This window comes from Strongylocentrotus purpuratus, unplaced genomic scaffold, assembly GCF_000002235.5.
Source record: "Strongylocentrotus purpuratus isolate Spur 01 unplaced genomic scaffold, Spur_5.0 spur5_scaffold_8, whole genome shotgun sequence".
NCBI classification, from domain to species: Eukaryota; Metazoa; Echinodermata; class Echinoidea; order Camarodonta; family Strongylocentrotidae; genus Strongylocentrotus; species Strongylocentrotus purpuratus.
In genome coordinates this window covers 4,846,853-4,868,375 of record NW_022145614.1, presented here as the reverse complement: position 1 = coordinate 4,868,375, position 21,523 = coordinate 4,846,853, and the positions used below count along the sequence as shown (strand labels likewise).

Below are 21,523 nucleotides of genomic sequence, written 5' to 3'. Positions count from 1 at the left end.
TTGCCGACTTAAAAAACAGTAGAGGACCTAGGATAAAACCTTGTGGTACGCCGTGTTATAGAAGAAAAATTGGAGGAATTATTTTTATCAACTACATATTGAAATCTATCAGAAAGATTACTTTCAAACCAGGATGACAGACAAATTTGAGTGTTGTTCTAGTTTCACAGTGGTGAGTCAACACACCGATTACTGAGCTGGGAGACATTGCCAGGCATGGTGTACGGTGTATAAACTGCACCCCCGACTTTGATTTTTTTTCGGCGGCAAAAAGGTGCGGTTAATACACCGTTAATTACGGTAATTAAATGATTATATATTTTTGGAAGTTGTACTCACTATATGGAAACTTCAAATTGGCTGAATGGATAATAATAATCACTGTGATATAGTGCTGGACAACTTTCCCATTTGTTCAAACACACAAAATGACTCAAAAATCTTCTACTTTCTCCAAAAGTGTATGAATCAGGAGGGTCCTTTCTTTTAGAGGACTAATACTAATATACAATCCATAATATATTTTGAGTATTATGAGTAGTGCCCCAAGGAAGATGATATTTGGGAGAAAATATCAAATCAATGACATTTTTGTACACAACAAATGGGAGAGTTGTCTATGGCTACGTCACCATCCACTGACAAAATTGCTTTTTTTTATTACAGAGAAAAGGAAAACCTATAGACCTGTACCGTAGTATATGTAGGCATACACAGTTGCTACAATGCATGTACCACCGTATACACATGCAGTTGTTGTTGAATAACTGGCCTGTGTCTGCTTGCTTGCTTTGATTAGGCTAAATCGGTCCCTCCTCGTTCTCTCCTCGTTCTCTTCTGGCTTCCCTTACCGGTTTGACATATTGCTGCGAGATATGAATGCCCGTTTCCAGGAATTTGTCTGGGGCAAGTCTCTGTTTTGCATAGCTCAATGGAGGTCGAGGTAATGCGCAGGCAGCAGTGTCGTCGTACAGCAGCCAGCGAGAGAGGGAGAGAGCAAGAGAGAGATGGAGGAGAGGAAAATGATGCCTAGTTTCTCCTTGCAGTGTCTGAGATGCTATTTGCTGAAAATCTTTGTATTTTGAGAAACAAAAGATACATGTATATTTGCCTTATTTGATCTTTTTAAATGTGCTTTGCATGGAGGTTTGATAGATTATAATCAAAGATATTATGATATACAGACAAATAGGTTGCATTGTCACCTGTTTCTATAAATGACACATACATGTAGAATGATTCACCATTCATTACACATACAGGTACAATGTATGTATGTCTGTGATTGTGAGTCTAGACAAGGGTTAAGGAAGCATACAAATTTGATTTATTGCCTCGCTTTTCCTGTATTAAACTGTTAACAGATTATATGGTTAGATTTCACATCAACAATCAGGGGGGGGGGGGGGGAGGGGGAGGGTAATGCTTTACAAATAAGGTGTCATGCGTGATGTGTGTATTGTGCAGGGATTTGTCACAGAGAACTATTTCCTGTGGAAATGACGAAGACTGAATTTTGTGGAATGTGCTTGTAATTTAGTTCAGAAGGATGATACATTGTCATGTAAACAACAAATTCAGCAAAACAGTTTGGACGAAAAAGATATGCAGGGAATTTATCATAATGGTGATGAATGACGAGCTTGTCATCGTTGTAGAAAACATTTTTTTTTGTAACCAAGGTGCGTGTTGGTTGGGTTGTTGTGCTCAAATTTCACTGACCTGTTTCTCTCTTTTACTGCTTTTCTTAAAACCAACTTAAAGACCCTATTCGAAGTAAAAAATGAAATAGATGAATTATATATCAACGGAAAGCTTATGAGCCATAGATTGCAATATATGATAGGCCATTTTTAGTGTCTGTCAGAGGAGTGTCAAAGAAAATCGGAAGTTGTGAACCTAAAAACTTATTGGGTGGTATTCCGGTAGCGCGTACTAAGTTAGTCCACACTTTTATGGAGTGCCAGTTGCCAACTCATTTATCCTGTACAGATTATTTTAAACCTTCAATGAAAAGTGTCCAAAAAATTAATTTTGCAATGAAATGGGAAGAAAAAGATAATATGAGTATGAACTGAATTTCAACAAAGTCTTTGGTAGATTATCTTTGTCATGAATATTGAAGGAGGAAGATGAAACCTAGCATTCCATAGAAGTGTGAACTAAAATTCTTGTTTAGTCTGGACTTAGTCCCGGCTTAACTTATGAGAATACCACCCAATGACATCATCTTATGCGGAGTATGCATATTCACAATGACTTTGCATTGATTAAGCATGGCTCAAATTTGTTTTGCTCAAATTTCACTAACCTGTTCCTTTTATTTTACTTCTTTTTTAAAAACCAACTTAAAGACCTTATCCGAAGTGAAACATGAAATAGATGAATTATGTATCAACGTAAAGCCATAGATTACAATATATCAATTATATGCTGTTTTAGTGTCTGTCAGAGGAGTGTCTGAGAAAATCAAAAGTTGTCGACCTAAAAACTTAATGACATCATCTTATGCGGAGTTTGCATATTCACAATGACTTTGCATTGATTAAACACAGCTCATCGCCTCAGCTATATAGGTGAACCGATCGGGTCCACATGTTATGTCGTCACTGTAACTTCTGCAAATTTGACCCCTGTTGACCTGTTATTTGGAGGGGTGCGGAAAATGAGGTTTTAATTGCTTTTGTGCTATAATGAAAGAGTAAATACAATTTATTCCTTTATATTTGTATTCTACATTCATTCAGTTTTCCATTTAAATCGGTTGCATTTTCATCAGATAGGGTCTTAAACATCAAGGAGGACTTCCCCTTTAAACTTAAAGGTATAGACCAGTTTTGGAAATGCCCCCCTCTCAAAGCTTTTATTACCAACTATGTGCAAGAATATGTTTTGACTAATACATGATAAGATGATACAAATCTTGCCAGGAAAACGCCAACTAATATTAATAATATATTTGGTAAATTATCATATTGATCCGGCCTGGATAGATATCGCGAATGCACTTCAACATTGAACATTCGGGCATATATTTTTGCTTTATTGCGAATTTAGGTTGAAGTAGTGCCATCTAAACCTCTGAAGGCAATATTTAAACAATCTTGAATGGATATTTTCCACCCAAAACCCTTGAACCGCAATTTATTTTACCACTACTAGTCTATATCTTTAAGTGTCATTGCCATGCGTTTTCCAGGTAAGATCAAGGTCTGGCTTGAACTCTTAACCCACATTCTGGGTAGAGTTCATGCAGTGCATACATGTAGTCTCTGGTTTCTCGTCATGAATGATTGAAAGGCACACTATCAATTGCACAGTATGAACACATTGAGTGTTCTGTATAGTAAAGAGGTGAGATATAGGAATTTAGAGTACCCTGATGAATTTGTTGAACTTGATTCAGATCCAATGTCATCTGTTTGAAGCTACATTGTAGAAGGGTGTTAACGCATCAAGCTTTGAAATATGTTTTGGTAGGGAAATGTTCAATGTACATGTAGCTTGATACAAAATAATTTCAGATAGTGTTATACCTACAGAGCAAAGAATGTTATTGAGAAATTAATTGGTGGATTTACTTTTATAACAAAAAAAAAAGAAATTCCAGGTAAGCAGAGTTCCAATGTTGAAAGTTGCAGGCAACAGGTTTTACTGAAAAATGGAATCATGCAGATTTTAGGAAGTGCTCTTTTATTGGGTACAATGCATTTCCACCATGGGAGAATGTCTTGATACGTGATGCAATGGGAGATTTAAAAAAAAATGAAGTTGACTGAATCTAGGTGAAAGTATTGAGTTTGTTTCAGATTCCACACATATAGACTTACAGTTCCTCCTCATGTTCTGATTAGATTATTCAGTCTGCATTTCTTGTAATAGGAATATGGGTTTACTACACAATTGTTGTCTGGTCAATGCCCTTTAGCGACCACAATTATGCAAGATTGCGTAACAGTGTTAACAGCAAGGAAAATGGTTCATGCATTTGGCAATGTGTCTATGACAATGAAAATGTGTTTATTATCTAGACAGCAGCGGAGCTTCATTTGTCAATAAGGTATTTAATATGATTCATCGGAAGTAGAGTCCTACAATAAAAGGACTAAAAAACAGAAGCTGTGTGAAACTTAGTTCTACAAGCGGTCTGTAGTCATTTCGTGCTACATGTATGCAGCACAGCACCAAATGTCTTTCATATGTGAACTTTCTTGTGGCAAAAATGCTGGTTTTACAGTAGTTTAAGATCAAGCTATCAAGTAACTTTTAAAGTAATGAGCAATTTTGTGTCTCATATGTTGTCAAGTGTTTTGGATTAATGAACAAACATGTGCTTGTACATGTAGTTACCGTTAAAAGTATCATTTTTTCTTGATATTTCATCTAAAACCAAGCTGTCACCTTAACAAAATTATCGCACGTACTAAAAAAGGAGCTCATTTACATGTAGGTAACATATCTCAAGTAAAAAACAAAAATGCCCTTGACAAGCTCATTATGGTACTTTATTTTCCAACCCTGTTGCTATAGAATATCACTGAATAATGCCCTGATTATGGTTCTCTCGTTTCAATGCTGAGCAATTCTAGCTTTATCAAAAAAATAACCATGTAAATTGATTGAAAATATTCCTGAGGGTACACATATGTACATTTGCTTTGAAATTTGAAATATTTTCTAATATTTTTCTTAATTTGCAAGTATCATACATGTAAATCCAATCTATGATTATGAGTATCATTTCCATGAAACGTTTCATTGAAAACAGATGGTGTGCTTATGCTAGTTCCTGTTGTAAATGAAAGAGGCTGGTATTCTTGAATTAAATTTATGTACATTGTATGTCATTTAGAATGATATTATTTGTTTCCAAAGTATTTTCTATTCTGTTAGTAATTGGCATAAATTCATATTAATTCCTTATTTGCATATATGCCAATTGCCAAACGAAGGATAAAAAATATTACTTTATTATTCTGTAGAAAGAAAAATCTTTTGTAGATTCTTACAGACTGCTCTTTTGGGGCAAAGAATGTTCTTGAGTTGCAGAAATTCATTATGTGTTTCATTTACTTCATGGAAAACTTAGAAGCTTAAGAAAATACACTTCTTTTATTATACCCCATGTCCCACTCACTTTTATGTTTTACCCCCCTCCCCCCCAAAAAAAAAAAACGCTATGGTAAATACTAAACAGCCGCAGTTTTCTGCTACCATGTACATGTACATGTGTGAATGAGCATACATATTCTAGCAAGATGTTCATACATTAAGGTTAACATACTTTAAGGTATGATGGTTTGGGTGTATTTTTACTGATTGGATCATCTGTCATTTCTGAACATGAGAATGTTGTGATGGGTCACACATGAGTTTGATTTATTGGTATAATTCATACTATCCATACTGAAAACATCACCATTGACTTATTCATTTTTGATGCATTAGCTCGTTATCCCATAATGATCAACAATGCCTCTCCCATATTCCCACCAGCAAATTCTTCAATTTCACCTTTTCAAAATTATCTTTAACCTTATGATTAAATAAATTTGAGCTTGATTACAGTCATCCTTCACCTCTCAGTAATAAATGATGGATCACAACCCTATGATCTATTTTAACACATATCAGAGCATCTTCCAAATAAAGGCCAACAGTTTCTTTAATACAAAACATCAGTTAAGATTATAGAGTACCTAGATTTACCAATCTCCTTTGTTGATCATTTTTGGCAAAGGCTTTGAATGTTTCTTGAACACTTAAATGTATTGCTCACATGTGCAGTCTCTTTATATTCGCATGGACAAGATTAGAAGTTCAAACTTTCTATGTCAGAGAGTTGGAATCAATCTTTTCTGAGATATACTTGTAGGCAAGATAAGGAGTATTGTGGGAATGATTATTTGTCTTTAGAGTGCATTGAAACAGAATAGACTTGGGTATATATTGTCTTGTCATTTTGTGACAGTCATCTTGTGACAGTTGCAAAGAAATTTCTGTCTTCATCCTTCAGTGTAAAGTTTATTAATCCTTTGGTATTGTTTTATATGTTTTAATGAATCAAAGGCAATTGAAAGAGATGTACATGTATGTTTTAAAGTTAAAGGGAAACCTAGCTTTAGTAATGAGTTCATTTGTATGATAGTAGAAAAATAAGAGGAGTAGATTAGCAAAGTTTGAATAATTTCATACCAATGATAAGAAAGTAATAAAAAAAGTTTGAAATATATGTATTCACTAAATCTGTGCGAATCTCTTATCAGCAATTTGGTGAGTTGATTGTGACATAGTCATGGACAACTCTCCCATTTGTTGTGTGCAAAAATATTTATTTCTGTTTTTGTCATATAATCAACTTCTCCCTTGAGGCACTTCCCAAAATATAACATGGATAGCACATTATTTTAGGTCTTTTAAGAAAATGCCTTTTGAAAAATTGACATTTTAGTCATTTTATGTATTGGAACAAATTTTGGGAAGAGGTTTCCCCACTACATGACAGTGACATTACCGATTCAGCCGATTTGAAATTTCCTATGTACAGTGTAATACGTATCGTGATTGCAAATTTTAGAAATCATACCTTTCTTATTTTCATCCAATTTCGTTTAAAGTTTCAACATCTGCATCTCTTTTTTTTCTGCCTGCTTTCTTTCAGAGTAATTTACTATTGAGTTTGGATTAATCTCACATGACCTCATGTCTCCTTTATAGTGCAGAGATTCATTCTACTAGTGCTATTTGTACTATTGAAGTTAAAAAACTTTGGATGATGGTTAATATTCCCTGAGGAAGTGGTGTAGTAATAAACCACTACAGGATATACATGTGGAAGTTCACCCATGCAGTCTCACAGTCATGGACATATGACGTCATTGGAGTGGTCAAAACCTTGGCACATTGAAACAAAGAAATAAGAATGATCATGTGATCATGTGCATTCCAGTAATAGACCAAATGTTTTTTATTCACTGGTTATTAACTTTTGTTTCGTGGATAAACAGTTTGGCAGAGATTTAAAGATTGAGTTCAAATTGAAGTGTGTTTTACTCTACTTTAATAAGTCTTTGTTATCTTCTTGAAGGTATTACAAAGTTTTAGTATGGGGTCATGTATTTGGTTCAAATGAACATATTGGAAGCATATGCGACTTAACAATATTCAATGATCGTTGTCGCAGTTGAAATCGAGTCTAAAGTGATGAAATTGTAAATAATAAACTCTTTATGTTATTTAGCGCCCTCTCAAGACTAATATTACTTGAGCTCTAAAACAATGTTTCTTGACTACGATCGACCGATTTGCTTTTCCCGTTTGGAAATCATATATCAGAACTGCATATTCTGAGATTTTCATGATCACAGCTACCAAGGAATGTCCTTAGGCGCTATTTGAAATATTTGAAATTTACCGGGAGCACCAGCAAATTTGTTATTATTCAATTTCTCAAAAGCAGAAGTGTTTTAGGGGGTAAATTTTGTAGTGCTTATAATACATCCACAGGGGCATCCAAATATATCAGAATTTTAAAGAATTACTAAAAATCAAATTTTTAAAATTTCCCAAAACTTTGCATTACCTTTAAATCAAGAATAGGATCTGGAAGTAAAAGGCATAGGAAGGAAAGGATGACAAAAGCTTTCATGGAAAGATACGGTAAAGAAAAAAAAGCAGTTAGGTTGGTCTATAAAATGAGGAGGATGCTCGACACAGGAAAAAGTGGAGGGAGGAAGTGTCATCATGGCACGAAAGTCAGTAACCCCTTGTAAAGGAGAAAATGCTGACTTTAATAAATGATGATGATGTTATCTTCTTATCATGATACAAAAACAATACTCATTGCTAATGGACCTAATTACAATGTACATTAAATAATTGAGTACACATGTATATCCTTTATTCAGCATCAAAACAATAGCATAAACATTGTTTATCCTCTTTTCTTTTCAGGATATTCACAAGGAGAGTAGCTTGTACGAGTTACCAACGACTGATGCGAAAGATCCAATTAACAAAGGACTCAACAGATACAGGGATATCCACCCATGTAAATATGTTATGGTTGTTGTTACTGTAGTGGAGAACCTTTTATTCTCGATAGTTGAAACTAAATCAAAAGTGTTAAAAGACATGATTGATTGCAAATTGTGTCACAGAAATAGATTTCCTGAAGTACCCCTCTGAGAGAGAGAGAGAGAGAGAGAGAGAGAAGGAGGGAGGAAGAAAAAGAGAGAGAGAGAGAGAAAGAGAGAAAGAGAGACAGAGAGAGAGAGAGAGAGAGAGAGACATGCAGACAGAAGGGAGGGGGGGGGGGTGAGGAGAAAGTAAAAAATAACACATTCATGATGATCGTAGAAAATAATCATGATTATTCTCTATACTGTCGATAGAAATGGGGGGGGGGGAATGGCCTGGGATTTGAAGAAAGAGCAATGTAGCGTTTATATCTTCCAAAGATATGCCAGGATGATGGGGATTAGAGATAGGATTAGGTGATTAATCGAAAGATATTTCAGTTTAAGAAACAAGTTAAAGTAATTGAGGAGATCCTTGTACATTCAAGAGCAGTGGGATGAGGAAATAAAGAAACTTCATTGCACTGCAAAGATTTAAAGATAGGAAAAATGCATAATGGCGCATAATAGCAAATAATGGGAGCTTTGTCATGAAGAATGCATGCATGTAGACGAATAGAAATAGGTATTAGACTCCACAACAGATTGTTTTGTCCCCGGAATGCCTCGGGATTGAACGAAGCAAGGCATCTTGAGGAGCTCAGTGGGGAGAGAGAAAACATAAACCCAATTTTGTGTTTCTCAGAATTTTGTCTCGCGGCATTTATATGAAATCCCAGGTCCTGCAAACTCTGTAAAGTGTGTGGCATGTTTAAATAGCATTTCCAACTGCTGAAGAGATGCCTTAGTTGATGATGCAAATCTTGGTGTGAAAATTAAACTTTTTCATCGTAGAATATGTGGGGCGAAGTGGAAAAACAAGAAAAAACAAGAAGTGGAAAAAAAAGAATTGGGTCAAATACTGCATGGACTGCTTAATCTATCGCTGTCAAAATTGGGTTTATGTTTTTTCTCTGAAATAAATTTACATTCAAGAAGAGTAAGAAAAGTAACTTCCTTGCAATAAAGATATGTTTTTTATACCGGTAGGAAAATGGTTTTATGCTTGATATATTAAGGTATTGTCCAATGCCAAATGATCAGTCGTTCTTGATTTAAACTCTCTTTAATTGAGAACAGTATACTTTGCATCTATGAATTAATTCTAAATTCCAATTTAATTAACACATAACAAGGATTCTTTTCTATGACAAATTTGCAAGTCAAATGAGAGCATTTAAAAAAAAATTCTTTTGAGCATGATCTAAACAGAGCATTCCTTTCTATTTGTTACATACTGCGTTAGATGAGCACATTTACTGAACAATTAGGCATGATTTACATGAAAATACCAATTATTCCCAGAAATGATTAACCTTAACAATAACTCTAACCCTATTTGACGAAAGAAGCTTTTGATTTAGCTCATCATCAACTTTTTGTGAGGTGAGCCCTGATGTACATTTGTGTGCACCTTCTTCTTTTCTTCCTCAGACAATCACACTAGAATTCGACTGGAGAGAGGAGACGTAAGGTATATCAATGCAAGCCTCATCGAAGCTCCTCTTGCCAAGCGCAAGTATATACTTACTCAGGTAAGTATCTGTCATTATGAATTAACAGTATTTTATGCTCATATGATGGCTAAGTGTTTATCTGAAATTAAGGTTTATAAATACAAGCAAGATGACATTTGTTCATTTACAAAATAGGATGCACAAAAGCTGCCATTTCAGATCTATTTCTATAAATAAATCCACTTTATTTATTACTAGCTGAAAATTACAAGGTTGAACTGATATGGAGCCTGCATTACTTGGAAATGAAGTGTGATTGTTCCTAGGCTAGAGGAGAAATAATTGCTTTCTTTTTGGAAATAATATTTTATATGTTTCATTTTAAAGTTCACTTTATTTAATTATTTTGTGAGCACAAGTATTCCAAAATATGATTGATTTACTGATTGGGAATTACTAGAAAATGGTGTATGACTAAAAGGCTAAAAAGAAATATAAAAATTCTTCTTGGAAAGTGTATTTTAATTGAATTAGAATGGATAGATTTAGAAGGGCAATAGCTAATATAGCTGCTTGGTCACATGTCTGATATCAACCAATCACTGATTAGGATCTACATGTTATAATTAAACTTTTTCTATATTATATGTCAATATTCTCTGTTTTTCTACGTAGTCAAGGATCTACATTATCATATTAAAAATTATACTTTTAAAACATACTTTTAAGCCGGTATTCTCTGTTTTTTTCTTCTACTTCTCCCAGGGACCCCTCACGAGAACAGTATGTCATTTCTGGCAGATGGTTTGGGAACAGGACTCAAGAGCAATCATCATGCTAAATAACTTTGTGGAAAATCACCAGGTATGTATGTCTACTCGATCTTGGGTCTGGTTGGGTTTCATTACAATTGAATAGTCATCTCAATTTATCAATAAAATATCGACTCAGGTTTCAATTGCTGTACGGTGCCAATATAACAGATCTATGAATAAAGATATCAACTATTGCTTTTATAATTGTAACATTGTCATCTCATATTAGTTTAAACAAAATTAATTGAGATACAGGTGTATTTTACAATTTTTTTCTTCAATGCTAATTATGATTTTTGTATGCGCTCTATCATTTGGTGAGTATTATTTGTTATTTGTTATTATTGCAGTCTGTCATTTTAAAATCATTTCAATTTGGTTTTGCCACAGTGATGGTTTTTTTAATATTTATCAATAAACCATTTATCTGTCAAATCATAAGTGATTGGCATTTTAGATGTACCTTTTTTGTGTGTGCATTTAAAAGATATTATTCATACAATGAAAAAGGTTATTATAAGCTTTTCATTGCAAAATATGTTTCAATTGTTATGTCAATTTAGGTAATATTAATACATGTCCCATGTTGGATAATGAAAGAAAGAATGTCAACATTTATTTAGCTGTCTTTTTGCCAGTTCATCGTACCTGAAATAACGACCTTTCTTTCTCATAGGGACCATTTCTGCATAATACTTAAAACCTTTGTGACATTATCCTGCCGTTCCCTTCCCTTCAAGTGATGAATTAGGAAAATTTGGCAGCCATGCAGCAATTTATCATCCCAACTCATTTCAGAGACAGCGTTTCTTGGAATTCAGAATAGACCTAGGGAACATTAATAACTCTGCTTGCTGGAATGACATTCATATGAATTTTACAAATTGCTCCAGTTTTGCAGCTGGAAAGCAAGTCAAGAAGTACAACAAGCTCGCAACATTAGCCCTAGGTAGAATTCATCCATGCTCATTAATTAGATTAGTGTTTTTTCGGTGGCCGACTCTCTATATTCTTGCCGTTCTGTGAATATTCTGCATTCAGTAATTATAAATCCCTTGTTATTCATGTCAATTTGATGGTAGAGTGGGGAGCTATTTATATCAAAAGTCATTATATTTGATTATTATTATTAAATTATTATAAATTGTTATTATATTATATTAATTATCGGTTAGTTGGAAATTGATGGTTGCCAGGAAGCCAGTTGCTTGTTTTCTTTACTTTTGTGGTAGTGTAGGTACAGGGTAATACAAAATGGATGACTAACACCAAAGAGATAGGGTCCAAATATCTGGTGTTAGTTTAGATTTGGGTTTAGATTTGGGTTAAGGTTAGGTTTGGGTTTAGTGTTGGGTCTGGGTTTGAAGTTAGAATTTGACTAAAGTGTTACAATAAATGGACCATGGAGCAGTTCTCTCAAATTCTTCTTTGAGTTTCTTTTATAAGCCCCAAAAGTCAAGCATTGTGTGATCTCTGTTGAGATGATATTTTGCGTAACAAGGAAGCAAATTTATGAGGCTTAAAGGGATCCGGTAACTTTGTCTTAGATCTTTTAGAAATAATCCTTGATTTAGCTCATGCTGCAATGATAATTATAAACCTTTAGGTCAGTCAGGAACTCCATGACTTTTACAAGCCGATCGCCTGTCTGATTATCAAGATATTAATGATTGGAATTACAAAGTTTGAAAACCATTCGCCGAACAGTTTTCATAACACTACAGTCTATTGGGGAAAACGAGTATGGTAAAACTGGTCACTCAAAGATTTTTACTTTATTGAGGCACTTCCTGATCATTTTGAAGCGCAATTTTTTTAGGGCTTCAATATTACACCATATCACACTGGTAACATGTAGGACCATGTATCTCAGATTTAACATTGTTAAACGATCCCTTTAAAAGTGGAAGATATAATTGCCAGTTTATGGACCCGATATTATGTGAACCTGTTAAATACTTCATTCTTTCATTCTCCAAGTCTTAACCACATTCCCATTGGCTGTGTTTTATGTAACTTATGAATAACATGTGGGTCTTTAATATCTGTTTCTTGTAGCAAAAGTGTGCTGACTACTTTCCTCGTGGCCAAGACAACGGGAACACAGACGAGCTTCTGTGTGAGGACACACTCCTCAAAGTGACCTACCTCAGACAAGAGAGACATCATTACTACATCGTCAGAACACTCTTACTAGAAGACCTTGTGGTGAGTAATGCTACTGTCTCGTTTGTATACAGTCAAACCTCTCTGTGTGTGTGTAATTGGTTTTTTACAGACGTGTATCAATCAGATATGATTATTTAGTCTGGGGACCGACCTTTAACGTCACCATCTGAAAGATGTGACTCAGTTTCGAACCTGCGTCCTCGGGCGAATCAGTTAGTAACTTCAATATGTAGCTGGATTACAGGTGCACACCACAATGCCCCAGTGGCCATCTCTCTTGTAAAGGCTACCTGTCTATAATGGCCATGCATCTTGTCTCCCTTGAGAAAAGAATGTGTGTTGTAGAGCCTGTCTATTAAGGCCACCTGTAGATACAGTAGTAAGGTAACTGCTTCTCTTTCCCTTGGGTGGCCTCAATAGAGAGGTTTTTACTGTATCTGGATTTATGCTCTCATCTTCTCATTCTTTGATGTCTTTTTTTCCTTCTTTCTGCATGATACTTCCTTTATCTTTCTATATTTGCTCCCCGCCCCCCCCCCCCTCTCTGGGTCTTCTCGTCTTCATCATCAGTCATAGCCTGAAGAAAAGCGCTTATGAATAAAGAAACGTTCAGATTTCTCTTCAGAGATGCTATGAAAGGTTCCAAAATATTCTAGGACTTCTTGTTAAACCCTTGCAGAGTAAACTTCAAATGCATGCTCCGTCCATTCAGTGAGACAATATTTGGTATACAAGGTACATCGTATGATATAAGCCTGTAGCAGAGTAATTAAAAGTGACACTTTAATGTCCAAAGTGTACTGTATCGTTCATGAGCTGGAGAAGTGGTCTTTGATGTCAAATTGAGTTGTCGGCATGGGCTGATATTAAATTATAATATAAATTCCAAACTGGAAATCCCATTAGCAACTGACAAATATCCACTTAATGGAACATTGCCTAAATTTCTACTGATATTGATTTGAATTAATGCTAGTCATGAGAAATTTCTTCAATTTCTTCAATTTGCATTACATCATGATCAATTTATCCGTCTTCTTCAAAACCAGACTTATTCAGTAATCGAAATGGGCAGAAACGAATGAAGAGTAAAGTAATTGGGAGTCGATGCTAATGAAGACAATTTCCAAGAATAGCAAACAGAGGCTTGAATACGGCTCCAATTAGATTACTAATTTGATTCACATACTTCTTCAAGGAATTGTTTGACTTAGAGTGCACTGGTTTCAGTGAGAGGCATGCTTTTTCTTTTCTGTGAAAATACTTTTTTTTGAAAGTCCTCTATCTTCTACGGGTGAATGTGGATATTGGAACGGTCGTTGCCTGAGAGTTAATCATTTCCCCAAATACGTCTACGTAATGAGCATTTAGAGATTTGATGTGATACTGCAAAGGCATTGTGTTGTGATTTGCAGCTTTCTACAGATTGTACTACACGTATCAGCACACTTTATATTTGACTTGAACAGGAATACAAACCTCACATTCCAGTAATTTATTTTGGCTTCCGGTACTCATTGTTATTGGCCTTGTTAATAGAAAACTTTCAAATTGAAGAATTGATTGCATTTGATTTAGTCCTCATCTTGTTTTTAATATTAGAGGTAGAAATCCCTTTTTTCCCTTCAATATTCGCAAATGTGTTTCTATGGAAAGTAAGTTTAAGAATTGGATGACAGAGTTTACTTTGCAAAGGTGCCTCATTAGTATGTAAAAAAAAATACAGTGTGATTCTTGTCAAATGTTGAATTTGAATTACAGGCCCCTTCAAGAAAGACGATAAGTTGTATTAAATATTTAACATACCAGGGCCCTGTCTTACAAAGAGTTGATATCAATCGTAACTTATTTGCGATTGATATCAATCGTAACTATGTACATAAGAGATAGGAGACTGCAAACTTGCGATTGATTGGAGGACTTACGATTGATTTGGATCGATCGTAACTCTTTGTAAGACGGGGCCCTGAGCTACAAAACATTCGGGAGAAAGAAAGAAGAAGAAGAAACAAGAGGAAGAAATAAAAATCAACAGTAGCTAAGTCTAACATTTCTTGGATGTCATAAATAATATCTCACCAATAATTTTTCTTTTGTCATGGTGCCTGGGAAGTGCCACAATTGTGATAAAGATATTATTATTTGTGGAATTGTGTGAACAAAAATTAAAAAAATCATTTGAAAAGCGGAACATGAAAATAATGCTGGTATGACTGGAAGCCTTGAGGAATGTGATTATACTGGCAGGTCATGAAAGTGAAAATAATTTTGAATTGTACGACAGCACCTAAATTATCATATGGTTAGTTGGTTTTCTAAACATTGTCATGTAAAAATGTTGTCACTTTTTTTAATTGAAATCAACTGTTGTAGAGACTAATTCCATGAAAGAATGTTGTACAGGGAATTAAGGGACTATTTAACTTATTGGCATGGTCAAGATAGTAAATACATCAATTCATTCTAAAGTGTAAGAAACCATCCATAAAGAAGGTTTTAGTTAATTTCAATTTCAATTTTTTAATTTAAATGATTTTATCAATATAGTGGTAATGCAGAAAGATATTAGAAAAAGATAATTATATAGTTAAAGAGATCTGTATCATATGTAATATGGATTAAAATTGATTGAATGAACAACAACATTAAAGCTATCTTGCTTCCCAGTATGCAATGTGTAGACCTATTTTAGGATGCATTTGAAAAGCTACACTTATAAAGTACATAGCACAGTGTAGATTTTAAATTATTTTCCATAGGAATTCTATACCTTGCACCGATAGAGAAACAAAGAGTTTAGAACAAAAGAAAAATACCAGAGAGAGTATATTACCTATTTCAATGTACAGTTTGTACATCCATCTACATGTATCTATGAAATAGATTTTTCCCAGAAAACTGCAATTCAATCTTTTAAAGGTACGATGTACATATTTTTTTAACCAGAAATATCCAGACATGTGGTTAATGTGACTTTCTTAGTAATGTGAAATAGAATACCATCGCCTGGGTGATTGTTATTAGAAATGTGAGGTTGTACATGTTTTCTCTATCTGTAATATACAAAGAGAGTTCACATAAAGGGAGTGATCAAATTGTATAAACTGCACAGGTAGTCAGCATATACATGTACATACAGAAAAACATGAACATTTATATTTAGTGTTTAATTATTCATGTTGTACCGGTTGTTAAATAAATGTCAAGATGAGATAAAAACTTTTTTTGAAAATACTGTTTACTATCCAAAAAGAATTTAATATGGCTGTGGATCTAGTAAGCTCAATGCCAAAGACATTTGTTCATAGTTAATTTCACCCTTTCTTATAAAACCTTCTTCGAATGAACAAACCAAATTTATCTGTAAGTTCATTGTAAAGCCCACGCGCCTAATGCAATGACTGACGCAGGGGCTTTAATGGCAGCGTGGAAGGGTTTTTCCAAGAATCTCTCCATCGCAGCTAGCCGTTTCCCAGGTGTGTGTATCACCAAGATTGTCCCGAGCATGAGAGCTGCATTAATAATTGATTTGATAAACTCCATCTTGCTGATGAGATAGAGTCTTGTAGAAAGATCACTGCTCCGGCCTTCATGACATCCAAGAGTGAAGTACACAGAAGATCCTTGAGGTGCTTCTTCTCTCTCTTTCTCTCTTTATCCCTCTCTCTCTCTCTCTCTCTCTTTCTCTCTCTTTCTCTCTCTCTGTCTCTCCCCCTCACTTTCTCTCCAAGTCTGTCTTTCTCATGTCTTTAGAAAGATATAATGAGGTGTACATATACATTATTACAGCAGGAACATCCTCTTTATGAACTGACTTGAAATATGAAAGTATAGCATGTATTTTTAGCAGAGGTTGATACAATGACATTGACCATTATTTCCTACAAAAATCAAGGATTTCAATTTTTAAGCTCAAATTTGAACAATTTTGCAAGGTAAGCTATAATGGTTTACCTTTAATAATTTTAGTTGTCATGGTATAAGCCATTTTCTCTTTCAAATCATTTAATTGAAGATTTCAATAGTTTTCCTCACATTCTGCTTAATTTCCTTCTTTGATATTTTGAAGAAGAAATTTTTTTAATAATTTTAAGGGGCAGTTGCACTACATGTATTTCTATATTTCAGGGGAAATTCATGCAAAAGAGGAGAACCATTATGAAAACTAAAAAAGAAATACATGTATCAAACTTGTCGATCCTGCTGATATTTCACCTTGTTCATAAGAAATCACAAAAATTTGTATTGCGCAAACTTGTACCTTGAAGCGAAGAACAAGGTTGAACTTCTTCATCATCAGCCAAGAAGAATTCAATTATTGAAGCAGATAACTTGATCCAAAAGAGTGTTTGAAGATTTCTGTGAATTTATTATAACTTACTTTTTGTTGATTAATTATCTGAACACTGATACATTCGTCCATGTGGTATACATCCCTGGCATTTGAAATGCAAATGAGAATTCCTGTAAAAATGGACAAATCTTTCAGAGTCCACCCCCCCCCCCCTCCCCCACCTTGTTTCCTTGCATTATTTGAATACTAGGACACTGCGTTTAAATTTCACAGATAGGTCGTACGTGACATATTCATAATTCCTGCAAAGTTCTACAGAATTTGATGTTTGCTTCAACAAGGGATACACTACCTTAAAGATCTAGGGGCTGTACTGTAATTCCCATTTTTTATTACCCATGTAAATCTATGGCCTCTGGCTAGTGTAGGGGAATTTTTTCCTGTGTACATGTTTTGAGAGAGAGAAAAAGACCTCAATCCGAGAGGATTCCCCAAAGGAAACACTTTTCTGCGAATTGCGGCTTTGAATGCCAATAGGAGGTGTAAGATGTTAACAAGATTTCTGGTTACATTTTCATCCTTGGGTGTGAATTGCATTTCAGGTTGGAGATAAAATTTCAAATGAGCTCCCACCTTGTGGTGAAAAAAAATGCATTAAATTCCAAGAAAGAAGTATGATAAGTAACCTGGACAAAGATTGAGAACAAATAAAAATAAAATTCCTTGAATTGCCGATACTGCTCAATCATAAAACTTAAGCAAATTTTGCGAGTGGTTGAGAAATTATGAATTTGGAATTATATTTGGATGGAATCACAACATGAGACATTTAGATTTTTTGCAAAATGTTCTTACTGCAATAAAAGCTGTCATTAATGATTCTCAAAAATGTTATTGTTGTACAAATTCTCTTGGGTTTTAAGTTTTAACTTTGTTCACTTTTTTGTTTCAAATTTGAAGCATACAACTGCTATGGGGGAACAAATTAAAAGAAGAATATTGCCACACATAGCCTTAGCGGCATCATCAGTATTATTTTGTGAGACGAAAACTCCATATTACAATGACTTTCTTATCTATGGTAGTAGAATTGAAGCATGTTAAAGGCAAAGTACAATGTATAAGATCAGTGTAGGGGGTAAGGGAGAGACAGTTAGCGAAACAATCAAGCTGTTTTATGTTCTTTGCTTTCTTAGAAATGCCCATAGCACTCAAATCAATTGTGTACTGGAGATCAATAAATCAATAAACTTTTGGCCCCTGGTAACACCTTTTTATCTGCACACAATTAAGATTGTAATGACATGGTTTAGAAACATTTATCTTTTGGGTTACATGATAATTTATATATATACATGTTCCATATCTGAGATCAAAGTCCCTGAGAATATATTTAGAACATGATAAGTTCTTATACACACACTCAATTGATACGAGATTCCAGAGAATCTGATATTCTGAGCAAACACATTATAAAGAAGTGAAAAATGATATTGATGAATTATATATTGATGAAAAGCTTATAAGCCATGGATTACAATAATATCAACTATATGCTATTTTAGTGTCTGTCAGAGGAGTAACGGCTCTCTGAAAACTTGAAATCTAAAACATTGAAAATCGGAAGTTGTCGACCGGCTATCGAAAAACAGTATTGGACTAGATTCATGAATTATTGATTAAATGTGCAATTTTGTTTTCTTCTTTTTTAGTTTTTTGTTGAGAGAGCAGCTGGAAAGCTCATAACGTGTGAGACTTTACCATGCAATATCCAGAATTCCAGGAATACTACTTGTGTCTTGTTTGACAATATAAATGTAGCCTTGAAATCTTATTTCTCGGCTAGCATGTAATGAGTCTTTTGTGTATTAAATTCACATTTAATACATGGCACCCTGACACCCCAATTACCAAAGGGGCAATGTTATAAATATATGTAAATGTGTTAGCCTTCATCATGTATGCAGATGACTCTGGAGTAAAGACATTCATGACTGCTTTTCCTTGAAATATGAATTTAAAGAAAGAAATTGATTTCAGCTGCCATCATGTGCACCCAATTTCACCCGTTTTCATTGTTTGCTTTAACACACTCCCTGGCATTCTTGCTATGAATAGAGCTGCACATATGCATATAATAAATTGCACTCTCTCACTCTCTCCCCTTTCTCTCTGCAGCACTTTGAAAATATTGTTTCCTGGAAACGATCCATTAGCAAAGCTACAAAGTAATATAAGCATGGATATTCTAAGACTGGAGTTTAATTTGCATTCAGCTTGTGAGGAAACAAATCAGCTGAAATTCATTATTTGACTATTTTCAGAATTTTCTTGTATGGAATATTTTTACTTCCGGTACCAGGAATTGTATGATATCCAAAGTGCTTTTTCTTGTATTGTTAAGTTACTAACAATTTTGTGAAATGCTCCATCACTGTTGGAGTATTAATTAATGAAGGTTTTTAATCTAAATATTGTATGCAAATTTTTAACTTTACATTTTAACTTCCTGATTTATAGACTTTGTGATCATTATTCAAGTATTCTCTTCAAATAAATATAAAACCTTGAGTGAAAGATATTAACTCTAATGTATGTTAGATCATTATATTTTGTTTTATGCCTTCCGTTACCTCAAGATTCATCTAGACTTTAGAGCATTGTATGTAATGGGATGTTTGTGCGAATACAATTATGGCATTATTTATGCAAGAACAGAAGCGTATTGCTTTTGTCCTAGAGGATAATCTCTGGGGGTAAATGACCTATTAAGGGGGGGGGGGGAGTAATTTTCCAGGGGTGATTTTCCCGAGGGCGGGGGGGGGGGGGGGGGGGGGGGGGGGGGGGTAGTTGTACTGCTGGTAATTGGCCAGGGGAGGGAGGGGATGATTGTCTAGATAGTAACTGTCCTATATTGTTATATTTACTTTTGTTGTTGTTTTCTTTCTACAGTAAATCCCTTCTTTTTACCAAAATAAACATGTTTTGTAGAATAAGGAAAAAGGATGACTGTTGCAGTTTATGTTGTTCGTGGAAATTTGATACAGCAGGATTTGTTCAAGATCTAGATTCTTGGCAATGGAACTTTTTATGAAGAATCAACATCTTCTTATTTCTACAAGGAAATGGTTTCAAGTGTTCTCAAGTTGTCAAGCTCATCTTGACGCCAACACACACAAAAGTGATGATGACGAGTCGTGAGTTTCCTCAGTGAAATTCATGTAAAAAGTATTAATCTGTACAACCACAACAATTTTTACCACAATGACTAAACAAAGAGCTTGTCAGAACCCAAATATTTCTGATAAAACATTTCCCTTCATTAGCCCTGTCAATCATGCACTTTTGAACATAAATCATGGTTGTAGACTTGGACCTTTGCTTCGCTCTCACTTTTGTTTTTTCTCTTTTCTCTCTTCTCTCTTTATATAATGCTAACAAAGAAACTACTATGTTATTCATCAAGTGTGAATAATTACTCTAGATATCTCATCTATCACCTCAAAAACCTCGATCGGGGCAAAAATAGATCCTGGGTACTTGACCACATATAATGCAGTCTCTCACATATTGACTTTTCAGTGTAAGAATTTAAAGAAGAGGGGAAACCCCGCATGGAAATGTTAATTACGTGGTACGGCAAGGACATGCGGAGGTGCTATTTTGTTGTAATGAAAATATTTCTGAAATTCTGAAACAAAGCCAGATTTCTCATGTGACTTTGAACCTCACAACATCTAATAATTATTTGAAAGGCACTTATATTGGGATTGTGACAAATTTGGTAACTTCTCCTATTTTAGTAAAACACACACAAAAAGATAATTGTTTCGCTTAAGACTTCACATCACATTACAATTTGTATAATAAATATGTGTGGAAGTTCAGCCACATCATTTTCACTTGATAAACACAACTGTACCATTAATAATTGAAATTATTAGAAGGTAGCATGGTTTCTAGCTCTTTCATGTTGTAGAGGAAGGCCTTTGAACTAAAGAGTAAAGACCATTCACATCAAGCTATTTATAGTCTTCATGAATTGGTAGTGTATATATATTAGCTTGAATATGGTTACAGTGGTCATATAATGTTCAGACAAGATCTAATACCGGTATATGCATTGTAAAAAAAAAAATCTTTTTCTAAAGAAAATTTGAACCCAATTTATGGTTAATGAACCAACATTTTAACATGAAATACATGTTTGTATTCATAACCGCAGGAATTGGTAGTGTTTATTTTTAGCTTGAATAGAGGCATTATTGCCTGATAGAGTTCAAACTAGATCCAATATGTTATGTATTGTACTCATTCTTTTTCCAAGGATACAAAAGGGATGAACCTAATTCAAGTTTAATGAACCAACATTTTTAGCAATATCCTGTTTCTGTTCTGAGGTGGGTGAATCAAGGCAAAATGTTTCCATGACAACGGGTCTGTGTAGACAGTGGACATAGAATTCACACAACACGTACCTAAAGTATCTTATATTATTGTTGTAGATGAACTAGAAACTGTTTTAGACTCACATCATGCTAGGTATAATACAAGATTCTTTAAAAATTTCATTTTAACACCTAATTGCTTGAACAAGGTGCATGTGTTTAT

General features: G+C 34.5%; 1 protein-coding gene across 3 annotated transcripts in view; it reads left to right on the top strand.

Annotated features, from left to right (window-relative positions):
• Positions 1 to 21,523, top strand: part of LOC582421 (tyrosine-protein phosphatase non-receptor type 1) — a 47,505-nt gene that overhangs the window by 10,938 nt on the left and 15,044 nt on the right. For all 3 annotated transcript variants that reach the window (XM_782372.5, XM_011665787.2, XM_011665786.2), the window contains exons 2-5: positions 7,954 to 8,050; positions 9,612 to 9,712; positions 10,400 to 10,498; positions 12,508 to 12,657. In XM_782372.5, coding sequence (XP_787465.2) covers positions 7,954 to 8,050; positions 9,612 to 9,712; positions 10,400 to 10,498; positions 12,508 to 12,657 — 447 coding nt within the window. The remainder of the gene's footprint in view (positions 1 to 7,953; positions 8,051 to 9,611; positions 9,713 to 10,399; positions 10,499 to 12,507; positions 12,658 to 21,523) is intronic.